This window comes from Lygodium microphyllum, chromosome 13, assembly GCF_053477565.2.
Source record: "Lygodium microphyllum isolate KBCC chromosome 13, Lygodium_microphyllum_v1.1.10, whole genome shotgun sequence".
Classification (NCBI taxonomy): Eukaryota; Viridiplantae; Streptophyta; class Polypodiopsida; order Schizaeales; family Lygodiaceae; genus Lygodium; species Lygodium microphyllum.
The window spans coordinates 118163842-118189142 of NC_141147.1; the positions used below are offsets into that span (position 1 = coordinate 118163842).

At 43.5% G+C, this 25301-nt stretch overlaps 1 protein-coding gene across 1 annotated transcript; it reads left to right on the plus strand.

Annotated features, from left to right (window-relative positions):
• The first annotated feature begins 1671 nt into the window (after window positions 1-1671).
• On the plus strand, window positions 1672-23230 carry LOC148027119 (uncharacterized). The gene is made up of 5 exons (XM_087690384.1): window positions 1672-1759; window positions 3026-3317; window positions 3401-3878; window positions 3973-4294; window positions 22938-23230. Exons 1-5 carry the CDS (start codon window positions 1672-1674, stop codon window positions 23228-23230), a joined length of 1473 nt encoding a protein of 490 aa, XP_087546510.1.
• Window positions 23231-25301: the final 2071 nt, after the last annotated feature.

The following is a 25301-nucleotide window of genomic DNA, read 5'->3' on the forward strand; positions in this document are numbered from 1 at the left end:
CAATCAATCTCTTTAAGATTAGCAACATAATCAATCTCTTTAAGGTTAAAATTTAACAACACAATCAATCTCTTTAAGGTTAATAACACAATCAACCTCTTTAATTTAGAAAATTCAATGAAAATAGGCTTGTGCATAAGCCCACCCATCGACATGCATAAGCCACATGGGAGAGCTGAGGTCATGGACGAAGCCACATGGGAGAGCTGAGGTCACGGACGACGCTACATGGGAGAGATGATGCCACGCTAACATGGAAGAGATGACGCCACACGGGAGAGACGACGCTTGTGCATAAGCCCACCCATCGTCCATGCAGACGCGGATGATTGGGGGGCTTCAATCTCAATGTTTGGAGCCTGTGTGTCAACGGTTGCGGGGACGCGGAGCATAAGCCCACCCATCATTGGCGCGGACGCGGACGATTGGGGGGCTTCAATCTCAACATTAGGAGTCTCTCTATCAACGGTTGCACGGATGCGGAGCTGCGCAAAGCCGCTTGGAGCTGCACACACCACGCTAACGAACACAATGGAGCTTTAGAGAGGCGTACCTCAACGTTAGGAGTCTCTCTGTCAACGGGCAGGAGTTGTGGGGCAGGGGCTGCGGGGTGTTCAGGCTATAGGTCTGAGGAGGGGGGAGAGAGTTCTTGTGTGTGTGTGTTGCAAGAGAGAGAGACGGAGAGAGGGGGAGAAGGGAGAAGGGAGAAGGGAGAAGGGAGAAAGAGAAGGGAGAAGGGATAAAGAGAAGGGAGAAAGAGAGAAGGGAGAGAAGGGAGAGAGAGAGAGAGAGAGCAAAGAGAGTGGAGAAAGTTGAGGAAGAGAGTTTTGCCATACTTAATAACCCTAATAAAAAAGAGAGGCACTTTGCTCGCACACTGAATTTTCCAGCGTTTAAGCACCGAGCACATAGTTCGCGAATCTGACGCACCCAACGATATTCATCTGAATCTTCCAAAGCCTCGAACGTTGACAGTAGGTCAAGCTACATAGTCAATTGTCATGGTCCATATCATGAGCACAATCAGAGTGCTCAGGACAAAGCTAATGTTCTCGTCATCGCTCCTAGAATTATTATAATTAATAAGCTAGTTAGTCTCTCTCTCGTAAGTTAGTTAGCCGTTAAATAATTAAATAATTAGGTAATTACGTAATTAGGTAATTAGTTAGCTGTTAAATAATTAAATAATTAATACAACATAAATCAATTTTAAAAATATTAATTTAATCTAATTTACAACATTATTTTGACAAAATCATGGGGTGAGAGCTCTTAATTATGAGTGCATAGTTGGTTATTTAGTTAGATATATAGTCAGAATGATAGAGGGAAATAAAGGTGAAGGATGGTGGGCGATTGAGTCATAAATTTTTCTTTTGATTTCTGATGATTATGCTTATTTATTATTACTCTTAAATGTTGATGAATGACTATGGCTCTTAAATTTTGATGAGTGTGCATATTCATTATTTAGTCATCTCTGCTTGTAGTGATGGTTGCTATAGCTTCGAGGTTATTCTAACCCTCTTGTAACTTCCTCCATGCCTCCCTTTTTTCTCTACACAATCATCCGACGGTGAACTGTTGCCTTCTCTTCATCAAATACACACTGTGAGCTCTATTCAGAGTTTTCTTCTCTTCATCAAATACTAACCCACCAGAGGGCACAACATGTCGAGTTTTGCTATTTTGACATGGAGACTAGCAAGTGATTGCTTAGAGCACAGGGTTTCACTAAGAAATGGAGAGGTTCTTTTGAGTGAGTACTACCTACAGAATCTATTGCCTCCAACACAAAAATTCCAGGGGTTGCAAGTCGTCATAGAGAATGATGGTGGAGCAAACAACGTCACTGTGTCTCCAAGATGGGATCATCAAGGGCATGTGCACTATCTGATTGATAGTACATTATCAGCCACATACTCTATCATGCACTCAAATGACTATGTGTGCATCTCTAACAGTATTGAGTCAATAGAAGATGAAATTGACAACTACATTGATTGTACTCCTGGTTGTAGCAAATCAACTCCAGTGTGTCTTGACATACCCTCAGATAACAAGAAGGATGTTGATGAAGTAACAATTTCAATAGGTGCATGCAATGACAAAGGGATCCATAAGGATCTACATGACACAAATGTCGAGGAGGACCTATGTGTGGGCAGCAAAAGCGAGGACTTATCTTCCTATGATAACTCCATTTCAGCCTTCATTTAGGAGAAAGCTAGAACGGGTAGATTGAAAAATTTACTAGTGCTCTGTGGACCTCCACGAAGGGTGGATGAGCTCCCAATCGAGTATAATGGCACAATTGCTTTTGAGTTTCCAGCCACACATAGCAAGAAACGAATGATGGGTATGGAACAAAAATATGATGGTCACCTATGGTCGCGGCCCTCACAAACAAATATGGCAATTGAGTGCACTGTGCGCTTGAGCTATTGTCTTGGAAGTCTTCAATGTCTCAGGATCACTTGTCCTTGCTACATAACAGAGGGAAAATACAATAATGTTTTTTTCCATGGTCACTTGGATAGAACCATGAGCATGGGTTATCCTGCAAGTGAGGGAAACTCCAAGATAGCATGTCACTATTGTCAAAATGTTGCTACTTGTGTAGCCATTTGCAAATGCATGATCTATTATGTGTTGCCACTGGATCCTACAATGACACGTTTGGTGATCCATGTTGGGGAGCATGCTCACAGTGTTCAACATGGCACAAAGAGGGCAACCCTTGACAAGATGTGAAGGCTTGTGAGCACAGTCCTAAAGATCGAAAAGGGAGGCCCACAAAAAATATAGATGCTAGTTTCTCGGCAGATGTTGTTTGAATCTTTAACAAAAGAAGATGAGTCGGAGGCGACTGAGGTGGACCTTAATCATTTTCTAGAAGAAATGATGCCACTTGTGCAGAATAAAGGGTAAGCTTGTGCATTATTATTTTCTACTGACAATGTATGTCCTGCATTTGAAATAACCCTCTAATAAACACATAGGTTCAAAGGCATTGTTTCACAAGAGAGAGCCAAACAAGGTAAGGTGGTTGGTGATGGGTATGACAACATACTTCTTTTGCAAAAACGTTGTGTCTTCCCATTTTTCCATGGAAGTAGATTTCCGGGACAAGGTGATGCCAAGGAGAAGTGCTACTTGTTTAAAATGTCCACCAAGGGACCAGCATCAGGGGTGAACTTAGTGAATCCTATGAGGCAAATAGGGACTGGAGATTTACGACGTGCATGGGTGTACTTTGATCATACCCATAGGATTGATGGGTGGGCAACTATGTCTTGTTCAGTTTATGATCACGGGTATGTGGCAACATAATTAAAGCTTTTATTGAAATTAAATTGCTGTTAATGAACACTATACTAATGTATCAATCATGAACTAGCATGAGAGCATTACAGGTAATTGCAATATGTGAATTTAAAGAGGAGGACGAAGAGTCTCAAATCCTGTTTTGGAGAAATTTGAATTCTATCATGGTTCAATGTGGCCATGATCCACCTGACTTTGCTGTATTTATGTCCGATGAGGCAAGTGCGAATTGGATGGCAATAAGGGTTGTGTACAATGGAGGACCTCATAACATAATGGAAGGGAGGAAGCATTCTTGTCTTTTTCATTGGGAGCAAAGTTTGCAAAAGCATACCAAGAAATTAGTCACTGTGGATAAACAAATGCACCACATTGAATTGTGTGAAGCATGGAGGCAAGCAACAACGACAACTCAACTGGCCTCACTTCAGGCCTTTGCTATCCGAGATTGGTGGGCACAAAATGTAAACAAGGAACACATCAAGGCTTTGGATAGGTGGTTGAAATGGTGGGAGCAAAGAATTGCCCACTGGGGAGGAATTGAATCTCATGTAAGTGTGACATTTTATCCAGCTCATTAATATTTGTTGCACAATGTAGCAATGGGGAGAGCTACTCATTCTATTTTTGGATTTGACTCCACAGGCTAACAAAATTCCTTGGGAACATGCTCAAATTCCAAGCATAAACCTATTAGAAAGTGTCCATGCTAGTTGGTTAGCAGGTGAGGGTGGAAAACGAAAGATATCACTTTATGATGCATGTGTTAGTGATGTTTTGAATGCATATATTCAATGTGCAAAGAGGTTGGGCTATACCACAGGGATGTTTATTGGATCTGGGCCTTCTATGGAGTCTTTGTTGGCTAGTGCCAGCAAAAGGGAATCCCCAAATCCCACCTCAGTTGCACGTGCGTTGCAAGGTGTTGTAGCTGAAAGTCCTTTGTATGAGGAGCCTATAATGCAAGGTGATAGGGAGACTATGCAAAGAAAAAAGAAGGGAGGTGGAGCAACTGTAAGTTCTCATAGACCGGGGTACATGATGGAGTCAAGGTAAAGGAAAATCAGGGGCAAGCCGCGGAGTATACAGTTTGACGATGGAAAGATGGAAGAGATATGTATCCAAGAGGATGAGGAGATACCAATCAAGCCCTTTGCAAGTGGAGTAAGTGCACCAAATGCAGAAACATCAACCCACGTAGAAGAGGTAGAAGTGGCACAGGAGGAGTGGGCTTTACAAAGGACACCACCTAACTGTGTGAGAAAGTGTTTTGGTATGGAGGGTAGAAAGAATTGCAGCAGCAAATTACAGAGTCGGCAAGTGGGGTTAGTCGCGCCATGCTTTTGGTCTGAGAGAGCCTATAAGAACAAGGCCATTGCAGAATGGATATGGTTCTGTAATCATGATGTCAAGCATACAAACGCTATGCAGAAACAAGTGATAGCATCACCAATTGTTCCATCTTTGTGGCCAGTTGATACAGGAACAAATATATCGAAGGAAGAGTGTAGCAGCCTAAGACAGGTTGGTTTCAAGTTTGCCTACTTTATAGCACCACCAAGGAACGAGAAGAGCAAACCTCCTATTTCTACAGAATGTGGTTCAAGCGGGAGAAGACGCAAGTGGAGACATGGAATTTCCAAAGATGCACAAAAGAGAATAGAGGCAGCTGGTTGCATGGTTGTGACATTCTTGGAGGAGGTAGTGCAACTTGAGAGACAACATTCAGTATTTCGAGTCTTGACAGAGAGTTGTTATGATGTGCACATCAAAGAAGAGCCTAGGTGCACTTGTCCTGATTTTCAAAAAAGACAATCTACCCAAAAGGCATTTCTTGCTTGCAAACATATGTATTATGTGTACATGCACATACTTGGCCTTCAACCCAAGGAGCACATGGTCATACATCAGCCTTCACTAACTCCCACTGACCTTGCCTTTGTGTTAGGTCAAACACGTAAGATATGCCCTGTTATGTAGGAAGCCCAACGTAAGCATGGCTCATTCATTATTCTGGAGGACTCATCATCATGCACTTCATTAGGGTAAGACATGTCCTTTTTGTTACATGAAGATCGATCAAGGCGTAGCAATCTTGGAACCTTTCTAGATATTGTACTCCTTTTGGGTAATGCAAAACTTTGGAATGCTATTATTTGTTGTGATTATTCAACACCATTGCTCCCTTTATTGTGAATGGTTTAGTATTCTCCTTGGGAGCTCCCAAATGATGATGCATGCATGATGCGCAATATATGTTTATGTTAAAGAATAGCAACAGTGCATGACATGTCATTTGTAGAAAGCATCCAAGGTTGTTTCAAAAAGCTCTAAAAATCAATTTCAATTGCAAAAGCACGAAATCAAAAGCTCGCAAAAATAACACACTCGCAAAATATAACTTGAATGTAGACATCTTGAGAAATGGGGATTTGAGATACATACAAATCCGAAATCTCAGACAAGTTGTTGACGAAGAGTAGAAAGCCAAAAAACTGGTGGAAGTGTGCTCCTTGGCTAGGTATGTGGAGAAGTTTGGGGGTAGAGTTAACCATCAGAGGTGTACTAAGTTCCTGACAAATTGTGATGTAGAAAAAAGAGTAGGGACTATCATAGCAAAAAGAACAGAGGTACTACAAAAGGTAGAGATTCCTCTCTTAGCATAATTGATGCATCAAGCTCTAGGCCTTCATCGCACCCTTTCAAACCAAAGAAAAGAAAAGATATTGTGTTGTCTCAGTTCAATTTTACAAAGTAGGCAATGGGTAATGATGGCACCAAGCTAGAGGTAATCCCCAATCCAGATTTACAACTACATGCCAAGTTTATACACACATTGTACTCCGATGCTCACCACAATGCTAAAATGAATAGGATCCACTTGACAATGTTACAAGACTTGGTCACATACCACTTGAAGGATGTGGACCTCAATGCGTACATAACAAACATAATACATATAATGGCCAAGTCACTACCGGAGCCTTTGGAGTCTAAGGAAGTCACTTGCGGAAGCCAAAAACCAAATGGAGGAAAAGTTCCAATGGTGGCTTTTGGCAGTATACTAACTGCCATTGTTGAGAAAGCTCTAAATGACCCAAATGTAGTAAGGAAATGGATAACAAGCACATAGGAGGACATGTCAACCAACTCAATACAGGAAGTAACCTGAAAAGAAAAGACCATAAGCAAAGGAGGATCCAATACACACGAGAAGCAAAATGAAACCCAAGAAGGGAAGAGTACAAAAACCTCCCAAGGCAAAAGAAAAATGCAGATACTAAGGAACAAAAAGATAAAATAAGAGAGAATGAAAATGATAGAACATGTAGAGAAAGCAGAGCTCAAAAGCATTAGAAAGGAGAAAGAGGAGAAAGCTAGAAATGGAGAAAAGGCACTGAAAGATGACCAATAAAAAAGCAAGGATAAGAGTTTTGCAAAAGGGGGGAAAAAGATAGACACCACCAAGAACGAAGGGAAAGAGGAAAAAATACCCTTGGAAGAAAAGGATGCACTAGAAACGGCCATGGAGGAATCCCAAAAGGTAGAAGAGGAAACCAAGGAAAAAATTGAGAATGAGGACTATCATTACAAAACTCTTTGGAGCAAACAGGAGGGGAAAGAAGAGTAGACATGGATGCTCCACGAAACCCACCCAACCTGGAGTAGGACTAGGTAAAACTATAGAGAAAGTAGGAAGTTTACCAAGTGGAGGACACCATGGCGTTGAAGACAAGGGGAAAGACCTAATCCAACCAAGAGCATTACCAACAATCCCATCACCACTCCCACCACCAAGCCAATAGGTAGAAAAAGCCATAGCACCCCTACCCTTAACCCTTCTAGAGGAGAAGGGAGTAACCAAGTTGCCTTGGCAGCATAGTGGCTAGATGCAATGTATTTTTTGGTTTCCAGAAGTAGATAAAAAGAACTAACGGTCATTGGATCAAAGAGACTAGCCAGAGAGGAAGTATAATCATAGATGAGCAGTGAGAAGATCCCAAGGGTAAAAGAAACATCATCTCACATGCCACTCATCACACAAGGAGATGGATAGGACTTTGATGATTTACCTATGTCACCCTACAATGGTAGTACACAAGGGATTTCTAGACCCTAATGATGGAGATAGCTTTACTACTAGCAAAGAGAGGATTAGACAATAGAGAGTACGAAGAAGTATTATAGGAGTACACACAAGAGAAGGAGATCAAGGAAAAATGGGAAGCACAACACAAGGAGAGCATGGCCACCATGACTCAACTAGTAGAGATGGTGAGGCAATACAAAGACCTGATCAACTAGTTGCAACAAGATAGAGAAGAAACTATACAAGTGAAGGATAGGATGCTCTAGTTGAAAGGGAAATAGGAGGAAGCTAATAGGAACAATGAAGACCTTGATCAAAGAATAGAACTCAACAAGGAGAAAGAAGAACTTCAACGAAATATAAGGGACCAAACTACCACTTTGGGAGCCTTGATGAAGTGGAAAAACATAGGGTTAGAATAAGCTAAGAAGACAATGTAACAATTGGGAGCAAGAAGTGAAGAATTGTTGCAAGAGATGTGTAGAGGCAACCGCCAAGACCCACGTACCCCTTATTGTTCAAGCATTTCCAGCAAGGACTAATGGCTACCTCTCACATAACGACGCACTATCCATCTCTACGAGTGTAGTGAGCTTATCTTGATGCCCAAGTGAGTTGCTTCCTCCCTCAAGCACTCCAATAGTCTCACAATTCCTGATGCAAGCTCAAGCATCCTCAAACCTTCACCTCTAAGCTCCATCCTCCATAGCCACGTGTGAGACAAGAGAAGAGAAGAGAAGAAGAAGAGAGGAGATGGAGGAGGGCTTCAGCTCCAAGATCCCTTGCCCTCACACACTCACTCCCTCACCCACTCACTCACTCACTCACTCACACTTCCTACCTCAAGCCTCACAAGCAAGAAAGAGAAGGGAAGAGAAGAAGAGAAGATGAAGAGTCCACTTTGCCACACACCAAACAATAAGCTCTCATTTCCTTTTTGAACTTTATATACAAAGTCCTCTTTCCCTTGGGCGGTCATCCCCTTTTTACATGGCCGGCCATAGCATAGGCCCCCTTTTTCCATTGTTCTCCTATCTTCTTGGCTTCTTTCCTACTACCCATCTACCTTTATAATTTTGCACGGGTGAGAGCATGATGGTCTTAAAATAAATCATGGTGCATGTTTGTGTTGTTTTACAAAAGTATTGACTTGCACTTTTTCTTGACATGCCTTCATTTTCCATTCCACTTTTTCCTTGACCTTGTCTTTTGCTTTAGATTTTCTGGATTTTCCACTTTTCCACCTTGTTCGTCTAAGGGTTAACATTACCCCCCTCATAGTTGAGTGTAAAATCCATGGCACTTGTTTGGTGGTGAGTTGGAGGGTGTTGCTAGGGTAGCCAAGTGGATTTTTGAGTTTGTGTACAAGCCGTCTTGGGAGGTGTGTTGGAGGGATTTATGGAACAGAAAGGCCCTTGCATTGAATATGATTCTTGGCGTTAAGAGAGGCTAATGGGCAGGTCCGTATTTAAAATTGAACATTGGGACACACCGAAGTTTGTGCATAAGGGAGATGCAGTGTAGGGGGCTTAGGGTGACAGGTCCAACCATTGGAAAGAATTACCTTGCTAGATATGTACTGCCCTTAATGTGCCCTAAGCATGTGTCATGGGGGATGGGGCTAGGTATGGAAACCCTAGGTGCAGTGATTGTGGTGTGTAAGGTGATTTTTTTAAAATGTAGATGACTATAGCCAACACTTGGATGCAAGGGGTGCTCTTCGACTCTACCTTGATCTTCCTCGGACCAGCTACGAGGTGGTTTTTGGGGTTTAGTAAAAAAGGTGCAGCTCTGCAGGTATTTCTTGATGTTAGTCTTTGCATTTAGAGGTATGGTCTACAAGAAAGGATCATTGCACCTCCTAATGTGGCTATCATTCATGTCTTAAAGGATCCTCATACAAAATGAGGGAAGCAAGGTTTCCCTCATCATGAGCCTAACCATAGCGCAACTATCTATTTCTAGGTCAAGGTCAAAAAAGGGTGGATGAAGGTGGGCTTTCTCGGTTTGCTAGCTTTTGTTTAAGTAGAAACCTAATGATTCTAAGGGTAATCTCAAGTGGTTATGAAGGCTGGGTCTGGGCAGAAAGAGAAATACTTGAGAAAGCGGTTGATGGAAGGGCGCAAGTCCCCTACTCTAAAGGTCATGCATTCCTTGGGAGTTGCAACATTGACATTGTAGATCTTTGGAAAGTCATACCTGCCATGCACCCCCTATCATAATCCACTTCCTATCTTCGAGGGTAGGGAATATAGATAAGATCATTCTGTTCTTCCTATAGCATGTAGTAGAAGGCCTCCATACATCAAAATTGGTGTCCCAAATCCTCCTCCAACACTTTAGTTGCGCCTCGTAGCCTTGGATGGTTTTGGGAACCTGATAGACCTTGTCTTGCTAGTAGTCTATGGGCTTTGGCCTCTATTGTGTGATTATAATACTCCACTCCTTGATCCATTGGTTTGCTAGAGTATTGCCCAAATGAATGATTCCTTCCACTACCTCTAGGGGTAAGATGACTCGGTCCGAAGCTCATGGATAGAGAAAGGAGAACTAGAAGGGTCGGGATTTGATCTTTTGATGTTGACAGGATGCTAATCCTCGCATAGTGGCAGAGGCTCATCAGGAAGCTATTGTGGCCCTGCTTGCACCCTTTGCTCGGCTTGCTCCACGAGTGCCCATCATCTTCTTCTCTCAGCAATAACACACTCAAGAACTTGGGCACCCTCAGGCTCTTCTAGGGGTAGAGCGGGTAAGGGTGGACTAGGATCTTTGATTTGCGATTCTTCTTCGAATGCTTACTCAAAGTTTGGATCTTCCTCGGTATCTTGTTCCATAGTGAGTTGGATTGGGGGTGGATGGGATTGCTGTTGTTCCTCAATTTTAAGTTACCTGAGCTCATCGGTGGAGAGGCTGACTTGTTGCAAGTAGCTACATTACTGCTTCTTAGTTATTCTCGTGCTGGTTGGGAGTGTGCGCTCTTGCAAGACATAGCTTAAAGCTCTGGTTTTCAATTCCAACTTTTTCTTAATTCTCTCTATCAAATCCTCACCTTCAACCTGTGTGACATGAAGCATAGTGCTAAAAAATACTTGCCTCTGCGTGTTGGATCACGCTTCAGCGGCCTTAGCTCTGGATTCTGTGACCACCCTTTCACACTCTAATATTGCAAGAAGCTCTATCAATCCTTGCACTCTTTCAAAGTTGCCCCTCTCCCATTTCTGTGCCTTCTCTTCCAAATTTTCCTTACCCCTCTCCATCTCCTAAGACAGCATCATTACCACCTATTGTTGCTCATTCCACACTTCCATCATTTGGGTCTTCTCTTTATCCTAGCAGTTTAGCTGCTCTTCTGCTATCCTCCTACCTTACTCAGCCATGGAGCAATGTTGGTAGGATTTTGCAATCCTTTCTGATAGATCTTCAGTAGTTTGCACACAACTTTCTAACTAAGCCCGCCAGTGTAGCTTTCTTTCAATCATGGCCATGGCCATTAGTGCCTCCACCTCCTACCAAGCATTCTTCAGGTCATCTGGCAAGTTTCTTGTGGCTTTGTCTATGGCCTCTTCCTTCATTTCTGAAAGGGATCCTATTTCTCTCTCTATCCTTCCTCGCTCTTCCATTTCCAACCACAACTTGAATACCAGGGCATCCTCGTGTTCTTGGCATTGTTGTCCTAATGCTTGGTGTCCTTCTTGTGGGCTCTCTCGTAGTTTAAGCATGCATAGCTTCCACTCATGCCATTCATTGTTAGAGCTCAGTGCATTGTTGGATGAGCAACTTGTGGTCCCGCTACTCCTCCACCAAGTCTTGGGCTTCATCCTCTATTCTTTGCCTTAGGCAATCTTTGTTCTCTTGAGCCTCTTTTTCTTTAGCTCTAAGTTGCTCTTTTAGGTTTCGAATTTCTTTCTGATGCTCAGTGGCTTCCCATGTCATCTCTAGCCGTGGGGCTACGATAACTTCTCTTTCGGCCTCCATAACCGCAGTCTTCTTCTCTTCCTTAGCCTTCTCTCTTGCTAGGCTAGGAGTTCAGCCACATAGGCATCATAGTTCGTAGTCCAGGGCATCATTGGTGATGTTGTGGTGGTGGATGCTTGAAACCTTTGCCACTTTGGGTTTTTCCTAGACTTAGCATCCACCACAGCCAACCTTTTGGCTCTTGCCCTTGTTGGCAACATTTCTTGTACTTTTGTGACCAGGAGGTGGGGGTATCTCTGGGTTGCTCTCTGTATTGACCTCCAATTTAGAATTAAACTTGCAATCCTTGCAAGAGGAAGGAGTTTCCCCTGGTAGTCGGATCTTGGTGGGTGCATTTGTCCTAATCAACGGTGTTGCCGATGGTTGGGTTATCCCTGCTTGTTCGTAATCTATTGCTTCCACATGCTTCAGCTAGGAGCAATCTCATTCCATCCACATGACTCCTCTCTCAATCTTGTAATTAGCCACTTTTTGGGGCTTGGAGTCTTCTTTGAGCTATTCTATCACCCTTCCTTTAGTGTCGTATTCTACGGTGTCCACTTCTTCCTCAGTTTCCTTACTATTGGAGTGGCAGTCCTCGTACTCATCATCGAAATCAGCTCCTCTTGGCTGCTCGTCATCCCCTAGGCTCTCATCTCTAGCCTGTCCTTTTTCATTGATTAAGGCCCAATTGTACATTAAGTTCAGGTGATGCACCATAGTCCATTTTCACTCAGAATCATCGAGGAGGTATCTGAGGGGTTTGAGATTAGCAGTGGGATTTCCAATCAATTTTCTTGCTAGATACACAAGGATGTTGTGTAATTCTAACCTATTGCTAGGAACATGGGAAGAGATAGGTCTAGGTCGGCTGCCAGAGCTCCTAGACATCATATAGAGTGGCATTGCGGGCTTCCTCTTTGACATGCTTGCAGTTTTTGTATCATGTTTATACGTCTCCTCCTCATCTGAGAATGAGACATCCATGGTCACTTGGACGTGCATCCAATCTCACTCATCCTCAGGAAAAGGGATGTATTTGGTTAAAGGTATGTGAGTCTTCCTTATTGCTGCATCACCCCTGAGCATGGTAGGGATGGCATCTAGGTTGATAGGGGTTGTCTTCTAAGTGTTCATCTTAACCTTTACCACTTCTATTTGGTTCCCTAGGAACATTAGACTGTTGCCCCAGTCTTCAATGACTCGAGCACTCCTCATCTAGTATCATCCTAGCAAAATGTCATAGTCCAGTCCCTTCATGACAATGAAGTTCACAGAGAACTAGACACCCACGATCTTTATTGGCCAATTCTTTAAGCTTCGAAATGGCCTTACTTTCATTCCATTAGCTAGAGTGACATTGAACCTAGTAGTTTTGACAAGTGAGTTTCCCCAAGCATGGAGCACAGTATGTCTCAACACACTCGCTCCCACCTGAGTATCTACGGTTCACTTCCGTGTTACATCTCCTAGGGCTAGGATAGGTAAAATTGCTTGTGTCTTAGTGCCTTTCCAAAAGGCATTAATGTGTAGAGACTTTGGCATTGAGTGCAATGTCAAGTTGGGTATCTATGTGATTGCATCATGATCCTGCAAGTGAGTGGCCGCATGCTCCATCGGTTCTTCTACCAAGCATTTTAACTCGTGCTATAGCGTGGGGTGCTGTCTGTGAGCAAGTCTCCTAAACTTAGGGTCATTGGGATGGTCACTAATGGCGTGAGGAGATTTCTGGTTGTTTGCCTCTCTCCGAGGTTTGTGCTCCTTGGCCAGTGATCTTGACTGATCAGATGGCTTGTGGCATCTAAACTTGGCTTAGGTGGCACCGCCTGTGGCATGGGTGCATCTCTCGACCTTGGTCGTGCAAGTGAGACTCGCATGCTTACACTAGAGAGATCCTCGATGTCACCCTGTAAGATAGGCTTAGCATCCTTGAAGTGCTCTTGGGCTTCTTTTACCCACTCCTTGACTTTGGCTATTGACTCAAGTTGGTGCCTAGGGTGCGAATATTCCCCTACCTTTGCACTCTCCTTCTCTGCCATCTTTGGAGAGGTAGTTTTTGCCTCTGCATCCGTGACCTTCTTGCTGGTCACTAGCGTTGTCACACACTTAGTATTAAGAGTGACCTTTGCGTCAGTCTTTCTCTTCCTTCTTCGTCGACTCTTCTTTCCTATTGAGGCTACATCTAAATTGCTAGGCCATGGTAGTGATATGCATGCTTGCTTGGTTTGTGCTTTGGTCATGACATGCAACGGGATGGATATACCCTCACTGTCGAATTTCTTGATTTTGAATAGCCCCAACAAGGGTACTAAGGGCATGTTTGCGAGGCTAGGGGATGGCTTCCATCCAAGGCAATCAGCAAAGAGGTGAGTGATGCCACACTCGATACATCTGAGGTTGGCTTTTTCCTTATTCTCTTGTTCTTTCTTTGGGCAACGTGATGAGATGTGCCCTGGGTGACCGCAAGTCCAGCACAAGATTGGATTTTGGGTCAACCTTACGAATCCTCTCCCCCTACATCTACCTAACACCATCACCGGTACTGGTCAATAGTCCATTAGGACTGGATTTCCCTCTTTGTCGTATAAGATGTAAGGGTTTACATAGGCTCCTCCACGTAATGGACTAGAGCATCACTTGGTGGATGGGTCACATAGGGTCCTAGTGGCCTGGATATGCCTATCATCCTAGAGATGACGAGCTTTGCATCATTTGGTGTTGGAAGTGAAAAAATTGGGCTTCTCTTTTGAGGAAATTTGGTAGCATGTTCCCTAGGTATGACGGGTTGTACTGCTACACATAGGGGAATCTTCTAGGCAACCCTACAGTGCATGCCATCGTGGCCAAATCTACCATAGTTCACACAAGGCCTAGATCTAGGATCTTGGCACTCGGTTGGGAGGTGGTTTCCACCACAATGGATGCATTGGATGTGCAATCGTGTTGGTTTCCTCGCCAACTCCTGCAGTTGTGCTAACTTCATTCTCACCTTGGCTAGCTCTCGGCCTTGATCTACACTCTTCCCCCTATCCTAAATGCTAGGGGTTAATCCCTCACTGGAGGTTGTGGTCCTTTGATTGGAGTTGTTGCGGTTTGAACTTTGAGATGTTCTCTCTCTCAGCTTGTCATCTATGCTAATTGCTTTGTCGAAGACCCTAGCCAACACATCGCGTGTTGCAAGCTAGAGTTACCTACCAAAGCCTTGTACAACTCCTTGTTGCAAATTCCATTCATGAACACGCTCACAATTTTTGCAGCCTGTTTGTACATCTCCTCCTCACTTGAGAATGGGAGATCAATGGTCGCTAGGACATGCATCCAATCGCACTCATCCTCAGGACAAGGGTTATATTTGGTTAAAGTTCCATGAGACTTCCTTATTGGTGCATCACCCTTGAGCATGGTAGAGATGGTATTCATGTTGAAACGGGTCATCTTCCAAGTGTTGATCTCAACCTTTACTGCTTCCATTTGATTCCCTAGGAATGTTAAATTATTGCCCTAGTCTTCAATGACTTGAGCGTTCCTCGTCCAAGGTCATCCTAGCAGAATGTTGTAGTCCACTCCCTTCATGACAATGAAGTTCAGTTGAACCTAGCAGTTTTGACAGGTGAGTTCCCCCAAGCCTGGAGCACAATATTTCTCAGCACACTCACTCCTGCCATGGTATCTACGATTCCCTTCCATGTTACGTCTCCTAAGGCTAGGATAGGCAAAACTACATACGTCTCAGTGCCTTCCTAAAAGGCATTAATGTGTAGAGACTTTGGCAGTGAGTGTAGTGTCAAGCTAGATATCTGTGTGACTACATCATGATCCTCAAGCTGTGATAGAAATTCCTTAACATAGTCACCATAGTTTGTGGATGATGGCAGTGTGGTGGGGGTAGTGGTTGTGGATGTTTCAATTCTCTGTCTTTTAGGATCCTACCTTGACTAATCATCTGCTTGTTGGTGCTCGTCTCTTCATCCCTATCACGGGAACTCCTTCACCTCCCTCCTAGGCCATATATTTATTGACCAAAAATTGCACCCAGGCCATGATGTTGCTGGCATTGACTTTAGGTGTAGAGACTTGGGTGGTTGTGGTTGTTGGGGTGGTCGGCACTATGTTGGTTGGAAGTGGGTGCAACAGACCTTTACCCTTGCCCTCCATACTTTGCGGTGCTGAAGCTTCTAGCACTTGGGTGGTAGAACCTGGGCCTTCATCTTTGGGTGGACTCATGGTAGCCAAATCATCTTCCCTAAAGGGTTGCTCTATGGACATGCGTGTTGCTAAAGCTATATCCTCCTCTTCCTTTCTCCTCAACTCTTCATCTTCCTCATCAAGTTTTCTCTTTCTATCCTATTTTTCTTTTTTGGATTCCTCTTCTATCCTCTTTAACTCCTCCTTTTCTTTCCATTTCCTTTTTTCTTCAGTGCTTTTTGGACTCTCTTTGGGCTCTTTGCAGGTCTACTTTCTCTAGTTTCATGCTCTCTTCTTTGGCCTTCTCGTATGGAGTCTTTTTCTTTGACTTCATGGCCCCTCCATAGCTAGATTGTGCTTCTTGCTCTTCTTCTTCTTCACTCACCATTCTCTCACTTGATTGCTCTTATTCTTGGCGAGAGGGCACCTATCTAGTGTTTTGCCAACTCCCTCATCTTCTTGTGCTTCCCCCAATGCCTCTCTGATGATGGTCATCAAGAACCCTCCAAACCTAATGGTCGAGGCCTTACATGACGATTTCTTCCTTGCCTTGGAGGCCGAGGACTCTCCGCATGTAGGTCTTCCACCTATGTTGCCAATGCTTTTGCTAAAGTTTCTATTGTCTTTTGCACAAAGCCGTTCAGGTTTAGTTCATCCAAGGATTTGGTTGCAATGCTTTCCAACATAGATACATTGATCCGGTTTGTTAGTGCATTGTACCTATGACAAGAGAACAAGGCATGGACCACCTTCACTTGTAGCTAGACTTCTGGATTTGGGATGTCAATGAGACTGATGCTATCATTGGTGTGGACCAAAATCTTGTCCATTCACAGGATATCATACACATCTCTTCTGGTCTGTCTCTCAACCTTGTTTGGCAGGCCCAATGCTCTCTCCACCAACTCAGTGCTTAGGTTGACTGGCGGGTTTCTATTGACGCACAGTTACGGTTGGAGCCCCAAGAGGAACACCAAGGAAAAGGAAATTCTCTTGCAAGAAAATATATCTTGCATCATCAACAAGCTTGTTTATTATGTTTCATATGATCAGAATGAAGAAAAGAACACCAGGCACAACAAATCTTCATGCAGCATCATGTAGATCTCCCACGGATTTGATAGAATCAACCATATTCTTCAATATCCTCACAAAATCCATCCATATAACAAAGAAAGCAAAGTAATAAACCATCTTTGAATGGAAATACATCACATAGTATTCATCTTCAATGTCTTCATAGTCTTCTCTCTCAATCTCTCATATACAATCACTCTGTTTCAGTAGAATTAGCTATCTCTGACTCTCTCTCTCTCTCTCTCTATCAATAATACATCATCTCCTCACTACAATATCTCATAATTACTCATAATAATCCTTCTTAGGTCGTGGATATCCCTCCCAAGAGGTATGTCTGATATGAAGAGTCACCAGAGCCACTACAGTGTCTTTTCATAGCTCACTACTGTCACTTCACTCCAGTCTTCACTTGAGTCTTCAGCGGCTACTTCTTCCACTTCTTTTAGCTATTTTGCACTTCTATTCACCTCTTTCCAAGGCTAGAAAACTTTCCCAAACTACACTCTCATCCATCAGAACACATACAAAAGCATACAGAACAGTCACAGTACAGAACAGAATAGAGACAGGACAGAACAGAACCGAGACATGAGCTTTACAGAAGACCTACAAAAGGTTATAGAAGGTCATCAAAACCACATAACTCATACTCAAACCATTCCAAACTCTCAAAAACTATTCAATGAGCTTTCACAAGATCTTAATCTTCATCAATCAATACTCCATCCCTCCTTACAGAAGACAATCAGAACAAAACAGAACAAAACAGAGCTATACCAGAAGGTATACAGAACCAATCAGAACCTATCAGAACATCACAGAACCTCATAGCTCCACTGATAAACATCATGAACTTCCAAAACACAATCAATATTATCCAAAACACTCTCAAACCACTTGCAAACCAATCAATCATCTCATAAAATCATCCATTCAACTCTCAAAAACAACAAAAATCAGCCAAAAAACAAGTCATTTCAACACTCAACATATCCCCACACTTAATAAGGAAGCGTCCTCGCGACCCAAGAAAAAGGGAATACAAGTTCATTCAAAAGCTCAACTTTAATCTTCAATATATCTTCAAAAACAATCCATCCAACCACGACCCCAACTTATAACCTGTATCTGATATAAAAATACAACGAAAGGAAAACCCTTTATACATTAACACTGCTTATCAAACTAGAAATTACAACAAACTTGTAAAGGATATAAGAGTTTTCTTCTTCTTCTGCATCATCTTCAACTATCCAACCACGACCCCATCACCACAATTCTCCAAAATGTAGCTCACACGAAATCCAATCCAATAGGAAACCACCACGTTCTTTTTACATAAATGAACTCACAACACAACCATCTGAACGACTCCTTCAAAAAGAGATTTTCATTAAAAAGCATCCACCGTACATTGGAAAAGGTATCAATGAAGATGATCCCTCTTGAAAGATTGATGATTTTGGAAACGATCCATAGACAAGGATTCATCTACAAATGTGTTGGGAGGATTCTGAAAAATCTGAAGACAGTACATCCTTTCCAACAGGACCAGGTATCTGCTAGGCAAACAAAGAGCATGAAAATACAATATATCGAGCTGCTGGGAATCAATACTCACATTGACATTCATACACAACTTTCGAATAGGCTTGGAATCATTATGAGAGTGCCTATGCGTATACGCCAAGTACCAAGCAAAGTGAGCAGTTAATCGCACTGAAGGATCGACAGATTGTGAATACTGCTGAGCAAAATGAATATAGTTTTGATAAGCTTGACTGGCAGCTGTCCATTCTTCTGGAATTACTGGCCAGTTGACCTGAGGTCCTGTAAGGGAATCATTCGAGCTCCATCCCCTTCTTTTGGAAATCTGATGATCAAACCCATCATAGTCACTAACCAACTGAGATGGTTGAGATATAGAAGTGTTAGGAGAGGGAAGTGGAATAAGGAAAAGTGGATGAAGTGAGGGGTAGGCAAAATCATAAAAGGAAGAATGATTTAAAGAAGGAGTGGCAGAAATTTGTAGGGAATCACTAAGGAAGGGTGTTAACTGATAAATAGGAAAGGTGGAAGGTACATGAATGGATGGAGAAGGACATGGTGGAGAAGGAGAAAATACTCTATCCTCAATAAAAGAACAGTATGTAAAAATGGGAATTTGAGGGAAAGAGGAAGGTTGGAAAAGAAGAGGTAAAATAGTTGTGGAATTAGATTGACAAAGGGAAATATATATATCATATCGGTGAGCCATTTGTTGGTAATACAGGAGGGTAGGAACAGAAGGTCCTAAGAGAGATCTTCTATGATAGGCATAAAAAAAGGTAGAATCAAATGGATTATGTGTTGAAAAATAAGCTAAGAGATCCACCCTCAGTTGATTAGTACGCTGGGCATAGGTAGGGGCTGTGTTTTGTCTGTGATTCAGGACCATAGAATCAATCATGGTATGCCAAGAATTATCAGGACAATTAGTCACTTTGGAGGAGTAACTCTAAAACATGTCATCTATGCGCAACTCCAAATAGTTGACATACAAAACAGCTTGTAGAACCACGTCTCCCACATACCAAGCCATATCCACCTCATCTAGAATTAACAAGTCTCCTCATAGATACATGTATGACATCAACATGATATCTGTCGTGACAGAATCTTCAAACACCATCCTTACCACCTCTGTTAGCATTTCAGCAGACCAAGCCCCACTCCATCCATCCTCTGGAAGAGGTAAATCCATCGTGGAAAGCTTCATGTAGAAGGCCAACTTCTGTAAGTGGTAGTGGACAAAGAAAAAATGGTCTGGAGGAACATATTCTTGAAACTGCTCAAATGTAGACCATAACAAATCCATTGTAGATTGCAATCTTTCCACTTTATCTTGGAAGAGAGGACACAAGGTAGCCTGTCTCTGAAGAGCAGCCAAGTCCTGCTGTGAGAGAGAAGGGATCAAGGGAACATGAGGGCTTGGAGGAACAGACTGGGACTTCGCCAGTTGATCTTGCAACTCCTTGATTTGGGAAGCTTGGGATTCCACTGTGTCATTAGCAGTCTATAAGGTTGAAAGTTTGTCATCTAAAAGAGTTCGGAACGCCTGCGCTTCTCTGGACATCCTCTCCTTCTCCTTTGAAAGGCTAGTAACCTCTGATTGAGCCTCTGCTAACTAAATCTTCAAATAAAATATCTCATCTCTTTGGGTTGCAAACAGTTGGATTTGTTGCTCCATCTGCTTAAACAAATCTGCTAGGGTATCCTTAGCAGAGACTAACTCGGATGTTGCCTTATGCAACTGGTCCTTAGACTGCATCAGCTCTTCATAAAAGGAAGCGTAGAGTTGTTGAACACAGGCTGTCACTGACAATTCAATGGAACTCTGAATGTCTTTACAGAGGAAAGGAATTGCATCTCCCGAGACTAGACTGTTCAGTGAGGGAACTGATATGTCCAATGAACCCTCGCGATGTGCTCTGAACAGGTTATTACAAGTGAGATACCCAGGAAGATCACTGCCAGAGGTAGCAAGAATGGGCACTGAAGGAAGAATTGAAGGAGCTTTATCCACTACCCGCTTCAAGCATTTGTGCTGGATGACCAGGGGAGGCGGAGAATCATCATCCTCTATGTCAATGGGTTCTGACTCATCTAAAGGTGGAGGAGGAGGTACTGGATCTGAGGGAGGAGGTGGAGGTACACTCTTCTCTAAACCTGAGTAGGTCAAGAAGGCAGACAAATACGATCCATAGGTGACATTGGTAACATTGCCCCGGGTGACTTTGACGAAATGTTGATCCATTTTAGTGAGGAGGTAAGTGCTCCAATCAATAGCGACTCCTTTCAACACCATCCTTGAAGCTGTGAAAAGCTCTTTGGACAAGTATTGGGATGGCGTTTTTGCAGGCATAAACCTGTCTTGGAGAAATTGACAGACCATCTTCCACAACACAGGATCAGTGATCATGGAAAAGGAAACTCCTGAAGAGTTGATCATCTTCTTAACATCCAGCATTTCCCTTGTCTGCTTTTGTAACAGCTTCAAAATCTCTTCATTATAGAAAAGCTGACGAGTGGTAACAAAGTGTTCACCTTTGAAGGGAAGAGACAAAGCCTTCCCTAGGCCTCGAGGTGTCAAAGTCATAGAAATACCATGGATCAGTCTCGACTTCTTGCTGTAGGAGGCCAGAAACTCATCACACATCGATGGATCCTCTGGAAGCAATGGAAAGGAGGTAGCCACAAAAGCAGTGAGTCCCGCCTTCATGAGAGGCTCAAAAGTGAGTAGGGAAGAGTAATCCCTACTGACTAGTGGGACATACTGGATAGGGGGAGGAGCGTGAGAAGGCACCATTCAGATGGTTACACACACACCACAAACACAGACAAACAAGAAGAATGCCTGTAAAGCAACAAACAAAAAAAACCAAGGATAAGAGAACAACCAAAACAATAAAACGTGACTCCACCAGCTATCCCCAAGCAAACCATAACCTAGAAAAAATTCGACATGACCTCTAGACATATGCGACCGAAAGCTTCATGCTATGCAATATACAAACACCCAAAACCCTGTATCAGGCAATAAAAGAAAAAACTACACACCGTACCCTTAACGGGAACAAAGACACTAAACCAAAACATCACCACAACCTACACATATCAAAATTAAGTGTAGTGAGGGGGAAATTAATTTAATGAAAGATTCATTTTAATCAATTATTAAGAAATGGGTGAATTTTTATTAAGTGATAAACCTTAACAAGAAAACGGCGGTTCCTTCTTAAAAATTTAATTACCAATTTTTAGGTGAAAGCGGTGCTTGAATTCGAATCCCGGACTGCGATACCCAAACTGAGTCTCTAAATGCAAGTTCATTGTTTAAAAATTAGGGTGATGTGGAGCGCTTTTTTGCCAACGTGTACTCTTGTGATAGTTGGTTCTTTTTAATAAAAAATATTAAAGTGCCTCTTTAGCGCACTTAGCGCGTGCTAAGTGAACGGCGGGTTTATTTTTATTTTTTTTAAAAAATTGTGTGTTTAGCGCAAATGCGCGTGCCATGGTGGTGTTGAGGGTTCATTTTTTTAATTATTTGTTTGCTTGTTTGTTTGTTTTTTTTGTGTTTTATTTTTTTTTTTGTTGTTTGTTTTTTATTTTTTAATTAACCATGGGTTTTGGGGTAGCTGAAAAAATAATAAATAAAAGGGAAAATACCTAGTAATGGGTGTATGTAAATGCAAAGAATGCGCTCTCCTCAATCCAAAAATATCTAGATTTTTTTCGAGATGTTTAGTTGGTGTTGGGATGAAAAATGTTTTTTTTTTTTTGTATTTTTAAGGAATTGAGGTGTGAAATGAAATATTGTGACAGATTTAAAAAATATGCCAAAAATAAGTAAAAATATTAATGGTACTGTTAGGAATTTTTCAAAAATTAAGTTGGAATTTTTTAGTATTTTTAATGATTTTTTGTTAATTTTTTGGGTAGTTTTAAAAGAATTTTGAAGTTGAAAATTGTCTGAATTTTTTTCCCAAAATTTGCAGGTTAGAAAAATAGTGCAATTTGCTACAGGAATAGTAGGAATTTTTCTAGATTTTTTTGTATTTGTTTCAAAATTTTAAGGGTTGTTTAATGTTTTTTTTTAATTTTCAATGGTTTTTTTTTGTTTTTAAAGGTTTCGAGTATTTGAATTAAAAATCCGAGAAAATACCCAGAAATAGGTTGGTGGCAGCTGCATGTCAGCAACCGGCGAACAAGCTCGCGCACCCGATCCCGCACACGAGCAATCACACTCGCACGAACAATCGCAATCACCCACACGCGCGTACACACCTGCGCGTGTGTCTGCGTCTCGAAGGTGTCGGCGGTGCTGCGGTGCAGTGGTTCAGCAGGGTAGAACAGGGGGCATACAGGGGGGTAGGGGGGTTTTGTGAGTAGGATCAGGGGCTTGGGTGGGGATGGGGTGGTTATGGTAAAAAAGGGGGCTTGTGTGGGGGGCGTGTAGTGGGTTGTGTGTTTGGTTGCGGGGGGGAAGGGGGGACTTAGATGGGGGGGGTGTTTGTGTGTGTGATGTGCTGTGGTGGGGGTTGTGGGATAATGTGTGATTGGGGGACTTGGGTGGGGATGGTGGGTTTGGTTTGTTGTGAGGGAAGGGGGGGAAGGGGAGTTTAGGTAGGGGTTCAGTGGAGTGGGAATGGTGGGGGGGAAGGGGGGCTTAGATGGATAATGGGGTGTGTTGGGTAATGGGGGGGGAAGGGGGGCTTAGGGGGATAATGGGGTGTGGTGCAAGGGTACACGTGGCGTGCAGGAAGGCGTGGAGGTTGTGCAGGAGGTCAACGATGGGGCAGGAGACCCGGCGGCCCGACAGCACAGGGGCACGTCACAGGGGTCGTCGGCAGGCGGATCGGGGCTGAAGGCGGGCGGCGTCCGTCATCAGTAGGCGGCTACAGGGGCATTGTCAGCAAGCACACGGCTAGAGGCGGCACCAGAGGCGACAACGCGGTGTCGTTACGGGGCAGGGACACCGCGGGGCTGGCGAGCTCCGGCCCACGTGGCAGCGACGGAAGCAGCGAGCGGGTAGGGAGGCAGCACCGTCAGTAGCGGAGCGGGCAGGGAGGCAGCGCCACATGGAGGAGAGGAGTGAGGGAGGAAAAGATGAGTAGAAGGGAGGGAGGACGACGTGAGGGAGGAAAGAAGGAGGATAGGCTGGAGAGGAGGGAGGGGGGAGAACAGGCGGGAGAGGAGGGAGGCACAAGAAGATGGAGGAGAGGGAGCGGAGGGGCACGACAGGTAGGGAGAAGAAGATAGGGGAGAGGGAGAATGGGAGGGAGGCGGTTGGAGGGGAAGGGGTCGTGAGAGGGGAGGGGGGATAGGGAAAGAAAGGGGTGGGAAGGGCAATGGGCAGGGTAGGGGTAGGGGTTAGGGGTAGGGTGAGGTAGGGTAGGCCATAGGGTAGGTGCCCAAGGGGTGGGATAGGGTTAGGACCCAAGGGGTGGGGTAGAATTAGTGGGCGGAGTAGGGGTAGGGGTCAATGGTAGTGGGCGCGGTAGGGATTAGGGTTAGTGGGCGGGGTAGGGATTAGGGACCCAAAAAGGAGGCGTACCCCCGTCCTGCGCGCGTGCGCGGGGCGGGGTAAAAAAATTTGCCGTGACGGGAGTGAAAGGGTGCCCGGATGCTGGGACGAGGCACGCGGATGCGACCGGGGCGCGTTAAGATGCGGAAAAGCGAAAACGGGCGTGTTCAGCGCGGGACAGGGCGCGCAAAAACATATAAAAATAAAGAAAAATTAATAACTCCCAATCCGATCGTCAAAACAAAATGGCATAAAAACAAAAAGGGGCAAGATGACAGGGGGAAGACAGGGAAAACGTGCAACGGGAGTTCCGAGGGAAAAACAAGGCGTTCACGTGCAAAAAAAAAAAGCAATTAAAAATTAATATTGGAAGATCTGTGTATCGGAACAAGGTGCAAGAAAAAGAAAAAATGTGCAAAAAGATATGCCCAACAATCCTATCACATCAAAACATAGGTCCGACTAAGATAAGACACGTTCACGTGGGAAAAACCCAAAAAACAAACCCGAAAATGGGATCGCAAATTAATATCGGATGAACCACTCGCCAGAATGTCATGTACTAAGAAGAAAAAATATCCCCAGGAAGGGATTGCACAGGGTAGTCATGTTAAAACGCAGTTTCGGTGGAAATAGGAGGGGTTCACATGCGAAAAACACCAAAAATACTCTCGAAAACACATTTAAAAATTAATAGTAAAAAATCCAAAAGTCGAAAGAGAGTGAAGGAAAAAGGAAAAAGGTGGGGGAAGGCACGAGAGACATGGTTGTGAAATGAAATTGAATTCCGATGCAAACAGGACAGGTTCACATGGAAAAATGTCAAAAAGATGCACGAAAGAGTCTTAAAAAACTGAAAAATTAATATTGGACAAACCGTGCATCAAAATGACACAGAGTAAAAAGGAAAAATGTCAGGGAGAAAGTAGTTGTCAGGGCTATGACATCAAGCCATGGTTCTGAAGCAAGCAAAGGGCGTTCACATGGAAAACCAGCTAATTTGCGCAAAATGCGTCAAAAATTAATCACGCGAGAATCGTGCACCGGAATAGGGGTAGGTAAAAAGGAAAAATGGTCAATTTAGAGGGAGGAATAGGGCTATAAGGTTGGATTTGGACTTCGGGGAACGTAGGGTGCGTTCACATGGCAGGACAACAAAATCAGGGAATGAAGGAAAACTACAAGGGAACAGCCCCAAGGGTGGGTGGAAAATGAACGCTTGGGTGGGAAGGGACTCCATCAGGGTAAAAGCAAGTCATGGCATAGAGGCATTACTAGGTTGAGGCATATGCAAAGGGGTATGCAATGTAGATGTGCAGGGATGCGTCCCCACACTTAAGACCTTAACGGATAGGGTTAACCGAGCAACAAGGACCTAGGACCACGCCATAGACCATCCACTAATGTCCCTACACTTAAAACATGAATGTTACTGAGAAACAGAAGTGATAGGGTTAGAAAAACTTGGCCCATTTTATTGAGGATCAAGGTTGATTGTTGATGGCACTTGCTGTGTCGTTGTCGGTTGTTGCTGGAGGTACCAAGGCATCTTCATAGCACACATCCATCATGGCAGAGACCACGCGGCAGTACCCAGGG

Bases quoted from the DNA above. Each gene is read 5' to 3' on its own strand.
- LOC148027119 (XM_087690384.1), top strand. From the start codon at position 1,672: ATGTCGAGTTTTGCTATTTTGACATGGAGACTAGCAAGTGATTGCTTA. The intron at 3,318-3,400 runs GTATGTGGCAAC...ATCATGAACTAG, and splicing joins TGTTCAGTTTATGATCACGG to CATGAGAGCATTACAGGTAA. The intron at 4,295-22,937 runs GTGATAGGGAGA...CGTGGCGTGCAG, and splicing joins TGAGGAGCCTATAATGCAAG to GAAGGCGTGGAGGTTGTGCA.